At 45.0% G+C, this 19,502-nt stretch overlaps 1 protein-coding gene and 1 long non-coding RNA gene across 4 annotated transcripts; one reads left to right on the top strand and one right to left on the bottom strand.

Annotated features, from left to right (window-relative positions):
• Window positions 1-3,554: 3,554 nt before the first annotated feature.
• Window positions 3,555-14,547, bottom strand: Atp5mc2 (ATP synthase membrane subunit c locus 2). 3 transcript variants are annotated; one of them, XM_063262948.1, is made up of 5 exons: window positions 14,119-14,547; window positions 8,769-8,838; window positions 6,524-6,601; window positions 5,841-6,034; window positions 3,555-3,819 (listed from the first exon to the last, which is right to left on the bottom strand). In XM_063262948.1, the coding sequence occupies exons 2-5, from the start codon at window positions 8,805-8,807 to the stop codon at window positions 3,705-3,707; spliced, it is 426 nt and encodes a 141-aa protein (XP_063119018.1). In that variant the 5' UTR covers window positions 8,808-8,838; window positions 14,119-14,547; the 3' UTR covers window positions 3,555-3,704. The 3 variants fall into 3 exon arrangements, with proteins under 3 accessions (XP_063119018.1, XP_038934273.1, NP_598240.1); XM_039078345.2 differs by lacking the exon at window positions 14,119-14,547 and adding an exon at window positions 10,801-11,954; NM_133556.2 differs by lacking the exon at window positions 14,119-14,547 and adding an exon at window positions 11,910-11,926.
• LOC120093744 (uncharacterized) lies at window positions 11,367-12,995 on the top strand. Its single transcript, XR_005487427.2, has 2 exons — window positions 11,367-11,504; window positions 12,017-12,995. It is a non-coding gene; the product is annotated as an uncharacterized LOC120093744 (long non-coding RNA).
• Window positions 14,548-19,502: the final 4,955 nt, after the last annotated feature.

Below are 19,502 nucleotides of genomic sequence, written 5' to 3' on the forward strand. Positions count from 1 at the left end.
CCTGGGCCTCAAATGTTAGAAGGAGAGAACTGACTCCTTGCAGTTGCCCTCTGACGTCCACATCAGGACTATGGCGCACCCCCCACCCCCCCAAGAGAAATAGTGTAGTAGTAACATGTATCTGTAATTTGCAGCTCTTTCCGAAGTCTGGAAACTTCAGGGCCAGCTAGCCTGGAGTACTCCAGAGCCACAGAAACAAAAGAAGAAAACGAGTCCACGTGCATGCCACAACAGCACCGAGTGAACAAGACTCACAGAACAAGACATGTGAAAATCCCTGCCTATCAAAGCAGTTAATCAAAAGATGGGAAAAAATGATTCCTGTAGGGAAAAGGAACAGGAAAAAAGCAGCTCTGACTGACTTAGAGTATGAGGTAAGGCCAAGAAAGTACTTCTGCCTTGGGACTAGTATTCTATAAACTGCCTTTGTCATTTCTAAAGTGGACACTTGGTCACAATATACTAGTACCCAGTGTCTTGAAGTAAATGTTCAAAAAAAATTAAGGCTTTTTTTTTTAGACAGGGTTTCTTTGTGTAGTCCTAGCTGTGCTGGAACTTACTCTGTAGACGAGGCTTGAACTCAGAGATCTGCCTGGTTCTTGCCACCACTACCGGAAAAATTTGAGGAAAATAAGGAAAAAAATAAGGAAACTTTGAGGGCTACCTGGGGACTAACAGATCTTCTCAGGCTTTAGTTTTTCCTTACCACCTGGTGGGAATACCAGGTTGAACAGTGGTGTGTGCTCAGAGCAGATTGGGGAAAGGCAAGGTGTTTTGAGATATGGCTCAAACTAGGACTATAGTGATATTTCCCAATTGCTACTGTTCTTCCCTCTTGGAGAATTAAGTAGAGCGTTCCTTTCTCCCAGCTCCCTGATCCAAGGTCACACACAGCTGCCCTAGCTTCCTAGATACCAACTCAAGCTAGATCACAAGTGTTGCTGGTTGGCAGTTTGCTTGTGGTGACGCCCTTGAGAAAGCCATCCTGGGAGAGGAGCTGGGGTCGGGCTCTCCCTCACTACTATGCAGCATTTGAATGAGTTTGTTTTTGAGACAGGGTTTCTCTGCATAGCCCTGACTGTCCTGGAACTCACTCTGTAGACCAGGTTGGCCTCGAACTCAGGAATATATCAGCCTCTGCCTCCCAGGTGCTGGGATTAAAGGTGTGCATCACCATGTCCAGCTTAATATTTAGATGATTTTCAAAGGGCATCGTTTACTTCTTCTGAGCCCTTAAGAACAGGAAAGCAGGTCCCTGCCTGCAGCATCTCTGGGTTCATTTCTAAGCACCTTTTCTGTCAGATTACAGAATTCCCTTCCTCACAAAGGAGAGCAGCCTACAAAATGGCCCAAACAGAAAGTGAAGCCCATGAAGAATGAGAAAACAAATTAAAATCAACATATTAAATTCTGACAACACCATCCTTTTTGAATACTCAAGTATTTATTATACCTTGTTGCATAATTCCTGTGATGAGAAGCACTACTTCAGTTTACAGATGGGAAAAACAGAAGTCCTGGAAAGTTACTGGTTAGAGCTGGTTAGTGTTACAAGAGAAATCAGTTCTTAAGACTTGTTGATTTCAAATCATGGGCTATTTTAAAAATCAGGCCAAGCAGAAACCAAGGATATGAAAGTTGGACAGATCTTCAGGAAATCTGCTCTTAAATCCATTACTATAAATAAAACACACCTTGGTGTGTTTGGTGGCAACTTGGGTTCCGACTCTTGGGGCCTCAGCTGAGAGGAGTCAGTTGTCTTGACTACTGAATAAATCTGCAAGTGTCTACAGAACCATCTCATTAACACCTAAGAACAAAAACATGTGGGCCAGAGCTTTGCACTCTCCAAAAGCCTCACTCAGCTCAATTCAGTTCCAGGATCAAGAAGGGAAATAAAATAGGGCAGAAGAGCCTCTCACCATGGTTCAAATTCAAGTGACCAAACTGAAGGGAGGGCTACTGCTTACTTCTAAGTATGTATGTACTTCGTACTAACTTTTGGCTGGAGACAAAAGTCAGCCCCATCGTCCAGAAGAGTTAACTGCAGACAGTGTATAACTCTAGAACCAAACCTTTTATTCCCCTCAACCCTTTAAGCACAGTATCAAAGTCAAGGATGATGGGAATGGATCTGCTGGTGGCTTTTTTGTGTAACTTGTGTGTGCTTACATGTGGAGGCCAGAAGACCACATCCATGATTGTCCATCTTAGTTTCCAATGCAGGTCTCAGGTGTGAGACAGTCTCATGTAGCCCAGGCTAACCTCAAACTCCCCAAGTAGCTGAAAATGGCCTTAAGTTTGATTTTTCTACCTCAGCTGATATGATAGGTCTTTGATATCATGCCTGGCTTTCTGCTTGCAGACCTCAACAAGACTGAAAAGTAAAACATTATGGTCACCTAGATTACCATTCCTATTAAAAATAATTACTTATGTGTTGCATGTGCACACATGTAAACGTCCCTATATACCGGAATCCACAATTTACCATAGGAGTATTATAAAGGGGATATAATGTGTTCTATAGCCCTTTACATGCGTTCGTGCTCACCTGACTGAGGATAGATGGATAATAGTTAACAGTTTTATAGAGAAGGGAGCATTTAAGACAAGTCTTTCATGACAAAGCAACTCTGAAGGGGAAATTGAGCAAAGATTCAAAACCTAGAGATGAGCAGAGCAAGGACAGGGTTGGAAAACAAGGGAAGGCCAGGAAGGCATTTTAAAGTACGTTCTGGATAGTGTATGGGGTCAAAAGACAATGTGTGTGCTACTACACATCTGTAGTCCTCAGTACTTGAGACCTGAGGCTAGCAATACTTAAGGATGGTAGCTCACATCTGTAGTCCCAGCACTCAGAAGACAGAGATAAGAGGACTATTTTGAGTTTTGATCTACAGAGTTTCCAGCCAATGAGGTATGTGACATGTGAATTTTGAATGACAAAATCGATCCTGTTCTTAAGGGAAGATTTACCTGGCATTCAGTAGAAGTTAATGTTGGAAGAAACTAGAAGCAGGCTGACTGGAGGCACACGAAGTTGACCAGGTGAGTGACAAAGAGGGCCTGGGGCAGAATCGTATCAGTGCAGATAACAAAACCCTTTTAGTAACCATTTTAAGCACCAACGCCTATCTTCCAATGCAAGTAGCAGATCATACCAGGTAAAAATTATCGAAAAGGACAGCTATTTTTAATAGAACTTTCCTGAAACAAAGAATTAAAGAATAAGTCCAAGGCTCAGCAGGTAAGCACACTGGCTGCTCTTCCAGAGCTCCCAAGTTCAACTCCCAGCAACCACATGGTGGTTTACAACAGTCCAAAACTGTGGTCCTATGGAATCTTGTGTCTTCTGGTGTGCAGATGTACATGCAGACAAAACACCCATATACATAAAATACATTGCAAAAAAAAAACTTAAAGAAAAAAAAAAGACTGAGCCCAGCCAGATTCCTGCAGAATTTAGAACCATCACCACGCTGGCCTTGTACTCTGACCACGGCACTCTGCCAACTGTGGAGAAGAAATATACACAAGAGACTCAAGAAACATCTTATTAATACAGTATTTATTTGTCTTCTCTCTGTCAAACCCTGAGCCAAGCACTTTCCCCAGACTTCTTGGGGAGGCACAGGAAAAGGAACACACAGGGCAGACGAGACACGGAAGAACCATGGGAGGTGGACGTGGAGACAGCTGCTTCACATGGCGAAGAGGATGAGGAAGGCCACCATTAGGCAAAAGAGCCCCATGGCCTCAGAGAGGGCGAAGCCCAGAATCGCATAGGAGAAGAGTTGCTGCTTCAGAGAGGGGTTCCTGGAAAAGAGAAGACTGAATTTCTAGTCCACACAAGGAAAAGGCCAAACATCTAAGGTGAGCTCCCAGAAAATCCTCTTCAAGCTTCTACAGGAAGTGAACAAGGGGGAGGCAGACAATCTAAGAGGCTGTTAAACAGCCTGTGTGCAAACACTGCCCTCCCCAGTGGGGCTCTCCTACCACAGTAACTTACAACTATGGTCTGGATACATAACATTCAGGGCCAGAACAGAATGGAGAATACTCAAAATGGCTGGCTTTTTCTCAAGCAGCAGAACCCTAACAGGACACGGACTGTGCTTACACCCAGTGTATACCAGGGCGCTATGGGCATAACACTGTTCCAGAAAGCAGGAGAAGCCAAGGGCTGACTTTCTTTGGTCATCTGAAAATAGTCAAGATTTTTTTTTTAATGGTTTTGGTTTTTGATACAGGGTTTCTCTGTGTAGCCCTGGCTGCCCTGAAATTCCATCGGTAGATCGAATGCCACAATTAAAGGTGTGTGCCACCACAGCTTTGATTTGGGGCTTTAAGATGCTGAATGGTATTTATGATATGATATATTCATAATATGAATCCAAACAGGACAACTATGTGCTAACTGTAAGCAATAGATAACTTTCATCTTCCTTACCCTGGTATCTACAGACGTCTTATGGGTAAAGTAAATCAGCACAACTCTTAGCAGAATTGTGAGTACAGAAGGAAGCAGGTTTTCTGTTTAATGCAAATTCTGAAAAAAATAACCCCATTTCCCCAGACAGCAAGGTAACTTGCTGGCCTCTAGAGGATTAATTTAGTTCTTCAGCGACTTGTCCAGAGGTGGTAGAGACTAAATAGTCCCAGGTGCCGGGGACCAGTAGGGCTAGCAGCAGAAGCAGCTGTCCCAGGAGCAAGAGGAACTCCCCGAGATGAGGAAAACAGAAGTAAGGCTATGGCACTGACTGGGCTGGAGCCCAGGGATGGCAGCCTTCTCTGTAAGGGCCAGAGTGTTCACTTGAGGCTTGGGGACCACAATCTACTGTCCTAACATTTATTCTAGAGCATAAACATAACTGTGCACATGGTGAAGCGCACCGATACACATCGAGCCAGCACCTTAGACTCTGATGCTTCTTTGTAAGAACATGCAAACTCTTCTTGATGCTTTTAAAAATACTTTCAAAGAATGTAAAAACTAGGTGGTCATTCCGGCACTGGGGAAGCAGGTATCTAAGATAGCCAGGGCTACACAGTTTAACTCAACCATAGAAAACCAGGTTGTGTGGGGTTGGGGATTTAGCTCAGTGGTAGAGCGCTTGCCTAGCAAGCGCAAGGCCCTGGGTTCAGTCCCCAGCTCCGGAAAAAAGAAAACCAGGTTGTGGTCCAACTACAGCCTCAGACTTGGATTGCCAGTTCCTACTCTACACTGCAGTCACTCAACAGGACTTTGGCAATGTGCAAGTGCTACATCTGCACTGTTAACTAAGGTTGTCTCCGCCTCCTAAGCTCTTAGAATTGCAGGACCTCAATTTTATGTGAGACAGAGTCTCACAGACTAGGTTGGCCTGAACTCACCAGGTAGCCCAGGCTAACCCAAAGCAGCAGACTGCTCTGCCTCTCTCTCACAACTGTTGGCATTATAGGTCTGTATTGTCACACCTAGTATAGTATTTATAGTAGCTTTCAAATTAAAAAAAAAAAATTAAAGGTGTGGCTATACATGTCCTTAAAGCCAACATTCAGGAGGGAGAGACAAGCAGGGCTCTGTGAGTTCCAGGCTACATAGGGCAACATAATGAGGAAACAAAAATAAATATTTATGTATTTAGGAGTGAGTGGGTGTATATGTATGTGTGCACTCACAAGTGTGTGAACACATACATGTGGAGGCACAAGTTGGTTTACTCTTATCTCAAGCAAAACCCAGAAATTTAAATAAAAAGCAACAACACTGAGCTAGTGGCCTTTGCACAGGACAGTGCCGCTCTAGTGTCCTTTGGAACACTTAACAGAGCCAACAGAGGCCCAGGTATCCTTACCTGGCATAGCCAATGATGAGACTCCCAAAAACAGTCCCAATTCCTGCTCCAGAACCGGCCACCCCAACTGTAGCAGCCCCAGCTCCAATGAACTTGGCAGCTGTGTCAATGTCCCTTGAAATGGCGCTGGTTTGGAAGCTGCGGCTAGGGATAAGCGAGGTCAGAGGCCGCCGGACTGCCAAGCAGCTGAGGCCCTGTGACAAAGAGGCAGAGAGAAGGCAGGAATTTTGTTATCAATCCACTGTTTTGCTTTGGAAACATTGTACTATTTCAAATTGCTAGGCTGTCAAATCTGATGTTCCTCTCTCAATGGAAAAAATCATTTAATTCCCTGAAAACCTCCCTAAAATGCTGGAAAGATAACTTTATAATGTAGGAGGTGGAGTTCAAATGCCTCCATGACTCAGTATGGTCTAGAAGTGTTAAGTCTGAGACATGAGCCCGTTCTTGAGCCCCAACACTTGAGTCAGCAGACTAGGCCTAATAATGGAAGTGGACAGAGGTCCACCAAAGCAGGAACTACCAGAGGCAGTTGCTAACAGAGAATTCACTGCCTTCCATGTCTACCTAGAGCCAAGGTCAGCCTGTGGTGATTGTCCTCAGCACTCCCCCTACTGGTCCTGGGAGGTAACCCTCTCTACCCCTCCCCACCAAACCACAGTCCCAACTCCACCTCAAGGTACCTCATCTGTGGGCATCTGTGGTCGCTTTAACTCCACTGCAGAGAGCGGACGGCTCAGCAGCTGAGAGGTGCTCCTGATCTAGAGGAATGACAAGGACAGGAGGGTCAGAAGGCTGTGGCGGTGACTGTCAGAAGCATTGCCAGTAGGACGTTCTGATGCCCTTCCATTCTTTCAGATTTAGTCAGAACTGCTTGTTTAGGAGACAGGTAGGCACCTTTAATCTAGCACTCAGGAAGCAGAGAAAGGCAGATCTCTATGTGTTCCAGGCCAGCCAGGGCTACAGAGAGAGACCCTGTCTCAAAACAATAAAATAATAACAACACTAACACTAACAACAATAATAATAAAGGGGTAGGAGAGATGCCTTAGGTTAAGAACACAGTAGAGACCGGGTTCAATTTTCAACCCCCACACGCGACTCACAATCATCCCTAACTCTAGCTACAGGAGATTCAGCTTTTCTTCTGATCTCCTTGTGTACTAGACACACATATGGGCACACACATCATATATGTAAGCAAAACACTCATACACATAAAATAATTTTCTACCGAAAAAGAATCTTTAAAAACAAAACAAATCCTAAAAGAGAAATCCTGCTATGCTGCCCAAGCTGACCTTGAGGCGCCAGGCTCAGCTCCCCCTGGCTTTAGTGTCCCCAGTACCAGGACTTAACACACACAGTCCGAATTCAGGGCCATTGTTTGCTTTTCGGGTTTTGCTTTAAGGAAACAAGGTGTTCTTCCTTATAGTGGGTGCCACAGGAGGCCACCACGTCAGCGGTATTCTTTCTTTTACCCTCTTGAGAATCAGCAGAAATCTAAGCCCCAGAATTATCTGCTTCATTCAACAAGGGAGACATTTACCGGCAATAGCTGGCTCATAAGCAAGCCAAGGATTAGGGTATTCTTCCCTGAATGTATGTATCCTCTGGAAAATGGACGTGAAGAACCAAGTTCAAACCTCACCTCATCCTGACAGCCTTTTCTCTTCAACCCCAAGACAGTTCTCTAAGACACATGGTAAGATAACAGCCAGGCCTTTACAGACAGAATTAAGATGCTTACATACCTTTTCTTGACAGGATCTCACTGTAGGCCAGGCTGGTCTTAAATCTGTACCAACCAATCCTCCTGCCTCATCCTCCCAAGTTCTAGATTACAGACATGAGCTGCTGTGTCTGCCTTTTTCTTTTTTCCTTTTTTCTGTGTTAGGGACCAAACCCTGGGCTTCTGTACATGCTAGGCAAGCATTCTCCACTGGGCTGTATCTCTAACCCTTTAGTCGTAACTTTCTTTTGTGTGTATTAGTGTTTTGCCTACACATATGCATGTGCACCTTGTGGGTGCCTGGTGCTCACAATGACCAGAAGATGACACTGGATCCCCTGAAACTGGAATTACAATGGTTGTGAACTACCATGTGGATGCCAGGAACCAAACCCAACTTGTTTGCAAGAGTAACAGTGCTCTTAACTGTTAAGCTATCTCTCCAAACCCAAATGTTAACTTTCTATCAGGTATGCAATGTAAGGGCTAAGTTACTTAATAGTTTTCAGCCTATTTCTTCACCTGTCAAATGGTAACAATCTCTCAGGGTTCTGAGGAATAAATGTAACGTATACAAACTGGTAAACAGTGTCAGGCACACAGTAAGTGCTTGGTAATTGATACCTAACAACAGCATCGCCCTTAATTTATGAACAGCCTCCACCATCTTATTAAAATCTCTAACATCCTGTTGCTTCTGAGCCCAACAAGTTTCCAGAGAGTACCTGAGCTTCCTTCCGAGACTTAAATTGTCAGCATAAAGTCCTCGCTAAGCCTTATTCAAGCAAGGACCCCCTAGACAATGTGTATTCTATTTAAGCTATATAACATACTATTTGCTTACTATGTCTGCCTGAGTTCGAATTCCATGAACATGCAGTGGAATTACATGATCTAGATGCAAATTAACTGGCCTCCAGAGAATATGGACCAGAGAGCCTAGCAAACATTCACCTCTGCCAGCAACCATAGCAAAAGGCCTTCTCTACCACAGAATCTCATCTACCTTCCCCTAGTCCATCGTGAAGAGCGAGGTGTAACAGGCATGTCCCACAGACTGCAAGCACCCTAGGGAAGCTATGAAGGCAGTCCAACACATTTGTACATGACAATACTAAAAGTTTTGGACATCACTGGCATTCTCTTATGTGAAGAAACAAGGTGCCCTTTAAAATCCTTCCAGAAAATGTACTCACCAGGGAGCGGGTAGAGACGAACTTGGAGCAGGCATACATTTTTCAGGGGTGAGGGGCAAAGGCAGAAGAGCTGGAAATGAGAAGCAACATTGTAAACACCTTGCTTTGCTAGTTAAACCTCATCCTTACACCCGAAGAGGAGCTCTAGGAAGCTTCATTAGCTAAGGGAGCCAAATGACAGATTTCACTACAGGTGACATCAGAATCCTGACATCAAGTGACTTTCTTATGGCCTGGACAAGTATTCTCTTGCTCCCTGCTTTAAGAACCATTGCCCATGGGGCTGGGGATTTAGCTCAGTGGTAGAGCGCTTACCTAGGAAGTGCAAGGCCCTGGGTTCGGTCCCCAGCTCCGAAAAAAAGAACCAAAAAAAAAAAAAAAAAAAAAGAACCATTGCCCATTTCCACAGCTCCACCATTTGGGATTGTCAACATAATTTTCCCAGTATCCCTTGCTTCCAAGTTTTTTTCTTTTAGGTTCAATGCATCTCTTTACTGGTCTCAGTGTCTGGACCTAGAAGCAGTGTATGGTGGCTCCAACACCTATAATCCCAACACCCAGGAGGCAAGGGCAAGATTGCAGAAAGTTCTAGGCCAGCCTGAGCTACAAAATAAGACCTTGATTCAAAACAAAAAAGAACTAGTATTCATTTTTATTGGGCAGAGTCTGGGAAGTATTATGGCTGGAGCCCAAGACCTTAAGCATACTAGTCAAGACCTTAAGCATACTAGTCAGTCTAGTGCTGGTTGTATCTCCATCCCAATAGAATTCCTAAACTTTTGGGAGAGTTCTTTCATTGAAGTTTTCCAACTAACTTTTTAGCATCTCTTTAAAATACTGATTTCTATTTTAACAAGATACAGTCAATCAATGAGAAACCCTGGCATTAATCTAATAAGTACCAACTGTAAAATCTTACCACTCCATTAAGGGGTACTAAGTTTTGCATCCTTAAGATCCACAGGAAGAATATAAGTTAAAGGTTTAGGACAGTGTTTTCCCCAAGTGAATCGAGAAGCCCCCTTGAATCAGAATTATCTGAGAGGTGGTATATATACCAGAATTGCATGTCACTGGACCAGCAGCATGGCTCAGAGGGTAAAACCATGTACCTGATAAACCTGATAAACCAAGTTTGACTCTTAGAGCACACAGTGGAAGAAGTACTTCCAAGAGCTGTCTTCTGATCTCTACTGGCACCATGTGTGCCTGTACATTCACACACAATAAAATAATTTAAGATTTGTATGTATGTATGTATTATGTATGTGCACCACATGCATACCTAGTGTCCAATAAGGCCAGAGTGGCACTGGACTCCCTAGAACTGGAGTTAACGGTTAAGAACCATCTCATGGGTGCTGGGAACCAAACATGGGACCTCTGGAACAGCAGCAGTTGCTTGTAACTGCTGAGCCATCTCTCCGGCCCCTAAAAACAAGATCTCTGGTGCCAATATTTTAAACAACTTTTCCAATCTTTATATTTAAGGTGTAGAATGGCGTGGTCTTGACAACACTGATAGGTTGTCAGTGGGAGAGAAAGGATTGTAACTCTGTAATCTCCCTCAGAGGGAGGGAACACTGGAGGTAGAACCTAGGACCTTAGTGTGCACTAGGTAACCTGTTCTACCACCAAGCCACACACCCCCACCCCACTTTTTCTCTCTGAAGTTTGAATATTCCACAAACTAAGACACTCAAAGTGTAGGCCTGTTAAACACTTCCCTTACATACACTGGGCTCAACCCGCCCACGGGTAGATCCGCTACTTGTAAGTCCCGAATTTTTACTTTTATACCAATGTTTGTCTTCAGGCCTCATTCTGTCTAAAACTTTACTTTTTGCTGGATATGCTATAATCCCAGCACTTGGAAGGCAGAATTCCAGGCCACACAGTATGACCCTGTTACCAACAAAATCCTGCCTTTTGTCTTTGCGAAACCTAAACCCAAATTTGCTGCCCAGCTACTCAGGTTCAATTGTGCCTGCCACACCCCTAGTGCTGGGTACCTATGGAAACAGGTGGTTACCTGAAGCTGACTGGCTTTCATTCTGAGTGGATGAACTTCAGGTCAGTAAGGCATCCCATCTCAAAAAGTGAAGGTGAAGTGGAAATGCCCCTCCACATTAACTTCTCAGCACCCACGCATGCATGCTTTCAGACACATGATTAGAGGGAGGTCTGAAGTTAGGCATGGTGGTACATGCATGTAGTCCTAGCACTCGGGAGGCTGATGCAGAAGGATCACAAGTTTGGGGTAAACAAGGGTTATTTATAGAGTTGGCCTTCAAGGGGCCAAAATAGACGTTTTTCCAAAAACAAGTTTTAAGGTTATATCTTTTAATTCCTAAGTGGTCATCTCTCCATTTTATTCCGTTCCTTAAACCTTCCCTCTGGCTGGCAGGTATACATTTTAAAACTTGAACTGCTCCCACCCTCCGGGCTTGCTGCCTATCAGAACCCTCCATTTCTAGCCCGCCATTTAAGATTTTATTTCCAACTTCATTAGCATGTCAGGGCTTTCATTAAAGGCAGGCACTCACTACAACCACAGTTTCTAAAGCAACAGGTCCCACTTCTGCCCTGGTTTCAAGCCACCGGTGCACAGGCAGCTAGCCTGTTCTGTTACCCTACGCCACATTCAGTTTATTTCGAACTGCAGGATGCTGACTAGGGGAGATGGTGGCTTGACTGCTCTGAGCGCCAGAGGCCCTGCGGTTCAAAGTCTGCAAGGTACAAAAACTAAAGTCTACTTTGATTCAGGCTGACAGGAGGAAACAAAGACAGGAGGGGGTAATCTGGGGTTATAACAATGGTGAAAGGCGTGAGGGTGAGCAAACAGCATTATCCTTAAAGCCTTGGTTCGCGTCCCGAGAGAACACGCATGCCAGCATTTGGCTTTCGCCGGCCGCAGAACCCCCAACCCCCGTGAGACACCCAAGATGGCGCCAGGCCCGCGCGGTTAGAGGTCATAGACACGAGGAAGGGGCAGCTCTCCGCGCGGGGATGCCAGCAGCCGCGAGGGTGCGAGGCCCCGGGTGGGAGCTAGCAAGGTCAGGGCGGCCACGCGTCCTCGCAAGGGGTACTGCTGCGCGCGCCTGCGCGGCACGAAGAGGACGCGAGGCCTCAAGGCCTTACCTGCTCCCAGGGTAGAGAAGACAGAGAGGGGGTGGGGGCACGGGAAGCCCAGGAGAAGGCTCTGCGCATGCGCGACTAGAGCCAACGAGTCGCTTTCCCGCGGATAGAGTGAACGCAAGCTAAAGGATCGGCCCGGGCGCTACAGCTCCCCCTGCCAGGTTGGTGGTGTCTCGGGAAACAAGTACGCCATCTGGTGTCCAACAGGAGAAGCTACAAAAGGAGCCCACCGTGTGCGGAAGAGCCGCCAACTCTGCACAGAAGGCCGACCCGCAACGTGGTGGGAAGTGTGGACTGTTTGGCATTTGGAGTCTTGGACTCGAGTCCACTTCCCGAGCATGCGCAAAGGAAAAAAAAAAAAAAACAACCCAGCCTCGTCAGAAATTGTTTATACCATACAGTGAGGGTTGGGGTTCTGTGTTTAAAATGTAGCATGGGGAAATAAAATCACAGACCACTTTGGCTTCTTGTCACCCTAAGGACCCTGGCAACATTGGGTGGTACAGAAGAGAACTGTCCCAATGGGCTAATAGCAAAATGTCACGGCTATTTCGGCTTTAACTTATTTCTTGTTTTCCCTATCTCGCTGATGAGCAGAGCATGAAAAAAAACAAAACAAAACAAACAAACAAACAAAAAAAAAACCCCAACATCTGCGAGTCAGAAACTTGAGGGTAAACAAGGCCTGTATCTCCCTTTTGTGAGTCCTGGGATCAATTAGGAATAACCACACTTATTGCCTGTAGTAGGGGTGCAAGGTCACCCCAGGCGACCAGTTTACCTCTGTCAGACTTGCTGGGGAAAGGGGGGTGCAAGCTGGAATGTGCAGCCGCCCGCGAGGGGCTCTCCCCAAGCCCCTGCTTTGCTTCAGTGCCCTTTCGCCCGCCCCTCCCCCGGTGGCGGTGGGCGGGGGCTTCCGGGCACGAGTCCCGGAGCAGGCCTTTGTGTGCACGCAGGACCAGATGAGCCCAGACGACCGCTGCAAGGCAGACCCAGCCCCGCAGCCCGGCTGTCCGGTTAGGGTGCTTAGACGCAGCGCGAGAAAGACGGGAAGAGCTCACCAAACCCCCATAAAAAAATAAAAAGAAAGCCGGGGCTGTAAATAAAGGCAAATCCGCCACCCTCTGAGGGGCCGTTTGTCCTCCCCTCCTTGGCCCCGTCCTTCCCGCCACCCCCTCCCGGCCCCCGGCCCCGCGGCGCCCCGGCCCCGAGCTCCTCCATTTAATCGGATTTGGGAGAAGGGGAGGATAAATCACGGCAGCAGCTTTACGGTCCCGGAGGAGAGGCGAGCCGCAGCCAGGCACACCCCGGCCGGCGATAAAAACCGCCGCTGAAAGCCCACGGAGCAATTTCCCGGGACCCCGAGCGACGCCATTACAGGAATGTAATTTTGCCCGGATGAGGCCCCGAGTTTAATTATCCTCGCGGAGGAATTTCAATGCGGCCAATCCATCTTGCAGGCGGGCGGCAGAGGGATTTATATGGGCCCGTTATTTCACACCGATCCTCCATCTGCATTTTTATGGCCCTGAGCTCCTGAAAGGGAGGGAAAGTGTGGGGGGGAAAATGGAAGAAGAGGGTGGGGGGGACTCCCCGCCTTTCCTAAACCTTGGGTTTCAGCCGGATTAGGATTCTCGCAGGTTCTCCTGAGGTCCCCAAATCTCCCTCCAGGGCCAGTTGTTGACCCGGGCAAGGGCGGGTCCAGGGATCTTTAGGAAGCAACAGGTATTTTCCAAGTACTAAGCAGTGTGAGTTGCTGTGTGAGAAAAGGCAAATCCGACACCCTCTGAAGGGCTCAGGCTAGCAAGGGCTTAGGGGTTGAGCCCTTGAGGTTCCCCGAACACCCGGCCCCGCTAAGACCTGAATTCCTCTTAGCTCTTAGCTCCATACTCTTAAGAGGCAAAATCTATAGTTCTTAGGAGCCGCCACCGCCAAATGGTGTTGCAGCTGCTGGTTGTGACAATTTAGAGAATCTCGTATATCGCTAACAAAATCCCGGAGGAGGATGAAATCAGAGAAAGGGCCTGTGAGGACCTAACCCTGGCTCCTCCTAAAAATTACTGCAGTCTCATAATCCCCTACCGCGAGTGGTAGGATTCAGATTAGACAAACCTGGGTTCCCAAATCCTGCGTGACCTTGGGCAAGTTATTTAACCCTTTTAAACCATTTTCCCCCTCTCCTTTTAAAATCGGGTGTAATAACAGCACTTACCCTGCAGCCTATATTGAGATAATAACGTATATGAAGCTTTTAGCGAAGGGCTTGGTACTCAGTAAAAGTTCAATAATCATTATCGTTAGTATTACAGTTAGGATTATTGCAATTCAATTTTGTCATGCTCCCGTGAGACTGACTGTTTATTGTAAGGGTCCTTGCTCAGTTATCTCCTGAAAGAGATTCAAATGTTACAAAACTTTTTTCCATCACATAAATCATGCAAAACCAGTTAGTTGACATATTGATGGGTAATCCACGAAGCTGAAAATCCTGAGGGCCTCGGCAACAAGGCTTGAAGCAGGAAATTAGATAAGAGAGTAAGCACATGCCAAAAAGCCAACTTAGGCATGTGAGGGAGTGGTCCAGGGATCTTCTTAACCCTGGGCTTGGGAAGGGTCCTTCTTTCAACACAGCTAGGGAACCTGCGGTCCAGGAAGGAAAGGGTGTGGAGCGAGAACCGTCTCTTCCAATCAGTCGCGGTCTCTTCCCGACCAGGCCATGTAACAAGGTTGGCCTGATTGGCCAGTTTTCCTAATGACTTCTAGTGGCAGATTCTAACTGGTTAGCAACCTCCCTGCAGAAGAGTGACGGTGAAATGAGATTGATCATTCCTTTCCTCCGATTGGTTAACAACCCTCAGGGGAACAGAGACCCCTTTTAATTGACCGGTAGGTTAGGAGGAGGTTTGGCATCCCACATATCGAAATTCCATGAGTTCTTTCCCTCAAAGGTCACCAAGAAAGAATCTTGATTGTCTTGAATATATTTGCCTTTGGCTGGGAGGCAGACTAGTTTAGAGAAGAAAAATCAAAATCGTACAAGCACAGCTTTGTTCAATATGAAACCTCAGACAGAAGGATTCACAGGAAGAAACTGAAAAGAAAGAGGGTTAAAAAAAAGGTGTTGTCAAGTGATGAGATGGAGAAAAGGAAGACTTTGGTCAAAGGATACAAAGTTTCAGATCGAAGAAATACGTTTTAGTAATACATTTTACTTGGCAGTTAACTACATTTAATGTGTTATATATTTCAAGGCTGCCGAAATATACGAATGAATTGTCAGGATAACGTGTATGTTAAACAGCTACATAGACTTTTTCTACAATGAATATGTAGATCAAAACAGCACATTATGCCCATAAATATACCCTTTTTTTTTTTTTTTTTTTTTTTTTTTTTTTTTGAGCCAGAGTCTCTCTACTCAGCCTTGGCACTCACTATGTAAATCAGACTGGCCTCAAACTCCCACCTGTCTCTGCCTTCTTGAGTGCTGGGATTAAAGACCCATGTGCCACCACACCCTGCTCAGTAGACACAATTATTATTTGTCAGTTAAAAAAAATATTTCCCGAGAGCCGGGTGTGAGATGCCTTTAATCCCAGCACTTGGGAGGCAAAGGCAGGAAGTGCTCTGTGACTTTGAGGCTAGCCTGGTCTACATAGTAAGTTCTAGGGCAGCCAAGACTAAATAGAAAGTCCCTGTCTCAAAAAACAAAACACACACACACACACATTTTTTTTTTTCAGAGAGAAGTGTAAAGGGTCACATAGTTTATTTCTTATTCTGATGATTTAAAAGTAAGCTACTGGGGCTGGGGATTTAGTTCAGTGGTAGAGCGCTTACCTAGGAAGCGCAAGGCCCTGGGTTCGGTCCCCAGCTCCGGAAAAAAAAAGAACCAAAAAAAAAAAAAAAAAAAAAAGTAAGCTACTTAATCTTGCTAGAGGCAGTGAGCACAGGATGAACTCCTGGCTTGGAGGAAGAAGCCCAGGAGCCCAGCTCCAGTGCTACTACTAATTAGCTGAGTGACTACTGAGTTACTCCATCGCTCAACACTATTTTCCCAGTTTGAAAGAATTTATAGAAGGGAGAACCTATCCAGGGTTAACTTTCCAAAAATCTTCCTTTTACAAGTTTAGTGTCTTTGTACTCCAGCAATGACTCTTTCTTGGTCTTGAACTCCTAACTTACTTGCTTTGGTGCAGGGGATTGAACCCAGGGCCTCCATCAGGCTGAGGTGTATATCTCAGACATACCCCAGACCCATGTGTGATAGTTATGTCAACCTGCTGGTTAGATTCCTGGGGCTGAGGTAGATGCCAGTCTCTGACTGATTGCTTTCCTCTTAGCTTGCTAAATCAGTTCCCCAGGTAGCAGGACGCAAGGCACTAGAGAACCTCTTTACCCTGACACAGAGTAAAACAATACGAAAAAGGACCATTGATACTTCAGCTTCTGAGGAGGTGGGGATCGGTGGGATGCTTAATGGCACAAGATCAGGTCCTCAAAAGTATTTACACAGCAAAGAGTTGGGGATAAGAGGCAGGCAGGGGGATTTTTAAGTTGGAGCCATCCTGGGCTACATAGGAAGAACCAATCACCAAATAGGGGTTTTTTTGTTTGTTTGTTTTTTGGAGACAGTTTTTCTCAAAGTCACATAATGATTTAGTAATACCCTCAAACTTGACTTTGCCTATAATCCCAACAAGAGGACTGGCTTAAATTCACCATGTAAACAAGGCTAGCCTTGAACTCACAGAGATCTGCCTGCCTCTGAGTGCTTGTTTGTTGAGACAGGGTTTGGCCTGTAGGGTTTGGCCAGGGTTTGGATGTAGACCAGTTGGTCTTATGTTTGTACTTATCTTCCTGCTTCCGCCTCTTGAGTGACAGGCTCACAGGCACGCTCCACCCCTGTTTTTAAATTAAACTCATTTTTATACAGTAAAAATAAATAAACAAATTAATTAAAAGCATTTACTAGACCAGAATTTAAGTGGCTTTGAATTTGTGTTAAGAATTTGTACGTTGGGGGCTGGAGAGATGGTTCAACAGTTAAGAGCACTGACTGCTCTAGAGGATCTAGGTTCAATTCCTAGCACCCACATGACAGCTCACAACTGTCTGTAGCTCCAGTTCCAGGGGATCCAACACCTTCACACAGACAAGAATGCAGGCAAAACCAGAATGCACAAAAAATAAAATTAAGTAAATTATTAAAAATAATCTGTCCATTATTTATTTAGAAGCCATGATTTGGTCCTTTTTATCTAAAAAATGTTGGAGGAGAGAGCAGCTGGAAAGGTGGCTAATCTGTTAAGAGAACTTCCAGATAACCTAGGTTCATTATCCAGCATGGCAGCAGGTAACAGTTTATAATGCCGGCGCCATAGGGTCCACTGCCCTCTTCTGGCCTCTGTAAGGACTGCATGCATAAGGTGCACAGACAGACATGCAGGCAAAACACCCAAACACATAAAACAAAGTCTAAAAAAAAGAAAGAAAGGAAAAAGAAAGAGAGAAATAAAGAAGAAAAACAAAATCAACAAATACTTCCCAGGTTGAGGAAGACACAGACAAGATAGAAAATAAACACAATTGTGCCGTGAAGAACTAAGGACTACAGGATAGACATCTGTCTTAGTTGGGGTTTCTATTCCTGCACAAAACATCATGACCAAGAAGTGAGTTGGGGAGGAAAGGGTTTATTCAGCTTACACTTCCACATTGCTGTTCATCACCAAAGGAAGTCAGGACTGGAACTCACACAGGGCAGAAACCTGGAGGCAGGAGCTGATGCAGAGGCCATAGAGGGATGTTACTTACTGACTTGCTTCCCCTGGCTTGCTCAGCTTGCTCTCTCTTTTTTTTTTAATTATTTATCTATTTATTTATTATATATAAGTGCACTGTAGCTGTCTTCAGACACACCAGAAGAGGACATCAGATCCCATTACAGATGGTTGTGAGCCACCATGTGGTTGCTGGGATTTGAACTCAGGACCTCTGGAAGAGCAGCCAGTGCTCTTAAACCACTGAGCCATCTCTCCAGCCCTCAGCTTGCTCTCTTATAGAACTCAGTATCACCAACCCAGAGATGGCCCCACCCATAATGGGCCCTCCCACCCTTGGTCACTAATTGAGAAAATGCCTTACAGCTGGAACTCATGGAGGCATTTCCTCATGGGAGACTCCTTTCTCTGCGATATCTCCAGCTTGTGTCAAGTTGATACACAAAATCAGCCGCTCCAACGTCTGACGTTTAATCTTTCATCTGTTTTTAGTTTTGAGGCAAGGTCTCACTGTGTGACCCTGGCTGGCTTGGAACTCTGTCTGTAGATCAGGCTGGCCTTGAACTCACATCTGCCTGCCACTGCTGGAGTACTAGGATTTGTTTTTTGTTTTGTTTTGTTTGTTTGTTTGTTTGTTTTGTGCCTGGTCAAGTGGCTCACACCTTTAATCCCAGCACTGGTGAGGCAGAGGCCGGCAAGTCTCTGAGTTCAAAGCCAGCCTGGTTTGCAGAGTTTCAGGACATTCATAGAAACCCTGTCTTGGGAAAAAGAAAAAGAAGAAAAGAAGAGAGAGAAAGAAAGGAAGAAAGGAAGAAAGAAATTAAATGTAGTGCCTTATAATCACTAAGAATCACACACAAGTATGCATATTATATCCTCAGGGAGACCCTGTCTCAAAACCAAAACAAATAAGATTAGCCTTCAGGTGCATAGCATATGCAATTAAATAAAAGGCTATATGGGTAATAAAAGTTGAGAAAATAGAATGAATCCTAGCCAGGATAACTAAAGGAGAATCATGATTAAAATGAGTGTTTAGCTTTCTTTAAAAAGTTACGAGCCAGACATGGTCGCTTTTAATCCCAGCACTTAAGAGGCAGTGGCAGATGGATCTGCGTGAGTTCTGGGTCATCTAACCTGGCTTACCTAGCATGTTCCAGGACAGCCAGGTTACATATCGAGGCCTTGTCTCTAAAATTATGAAATATAAGCCAGGCTAGCTTGCTCATACCTGTAATCCTTGAACTCAGAAGACTGAAACAGGAGGATTGCTGCAAGTTTGGTTTTGTCTTTATAAATTATAAAAAGAATATATTTTTATATATTCACACACATATATATACACACACATATACATATACACACACATATATATACATACACACATATATACTTATTCATATACATATGTATATGTATATGTATATATATTCAACAGGTTGATTTTGGAGTACTGGAGATTTGAACCCAGGGACTCACAAATGCCAGGCAAGTTCTCTGTCACTGAAGTAGAGGTCCTGCACCTCAAACATTATTTTTTTTAACATCTACTATATGCAAAGTATTGTTCATGGAGCTCAGAACACAGATGTGAACAAAGCAAGACAAACAAACAAACAACAAAAAACAGTGTTACGGCACTTGGCTAGCATGTATGTTCAACTCTCAGTACTACCACCACAAAACCTTCATCTATCCAGAGAGCTGATGTGTTATATAAACTATGAGGTATAATATGAAATGGAATGGCCACCTATAAACAATCCTTGAGCTTAAACAAAAACAAAAACAAAAACAAACAAAATCTCGCAGT

Source organism: Rattus norvegicus, chromosome 7, assembly GCF_036323735.1.
Source record: "Rattus norvegicus strain BN/NHsdMcwi chromosome 7, GRCr8, whole genome shotgun sequence".
In the NCBI taxonomy this organism is placed as follows: domain Eukaryota; kingdom Metazoa; phylum Chordata; class Mammalia; order Rodentia; family Muridae; genus Rattus; species Rattus norvegicus.

Coding starts and splice junctions, on each gene's coding strand:
- Atp5mc2 (XM_063262948.1), bottom strand. CDS start 8,807: ATGTATGCCTGCTCCAAGTTCGTCTCTACCCGCTCCCTG. Junction 6,035..6,523: donor CACAGATGCCCACAGATGAG/GTACCTTGAGGT, acceptor TCTTTGTCACAG/GGCCTCAGCTGCTTGGCAGT. Junction 3,820..5,840: donor CTCATCATTGGCTATGCCAG/GTAAGGATACCT, acceptor TCTCTTTTCCAG/GAACCCCTCTCTGAAGCAGC.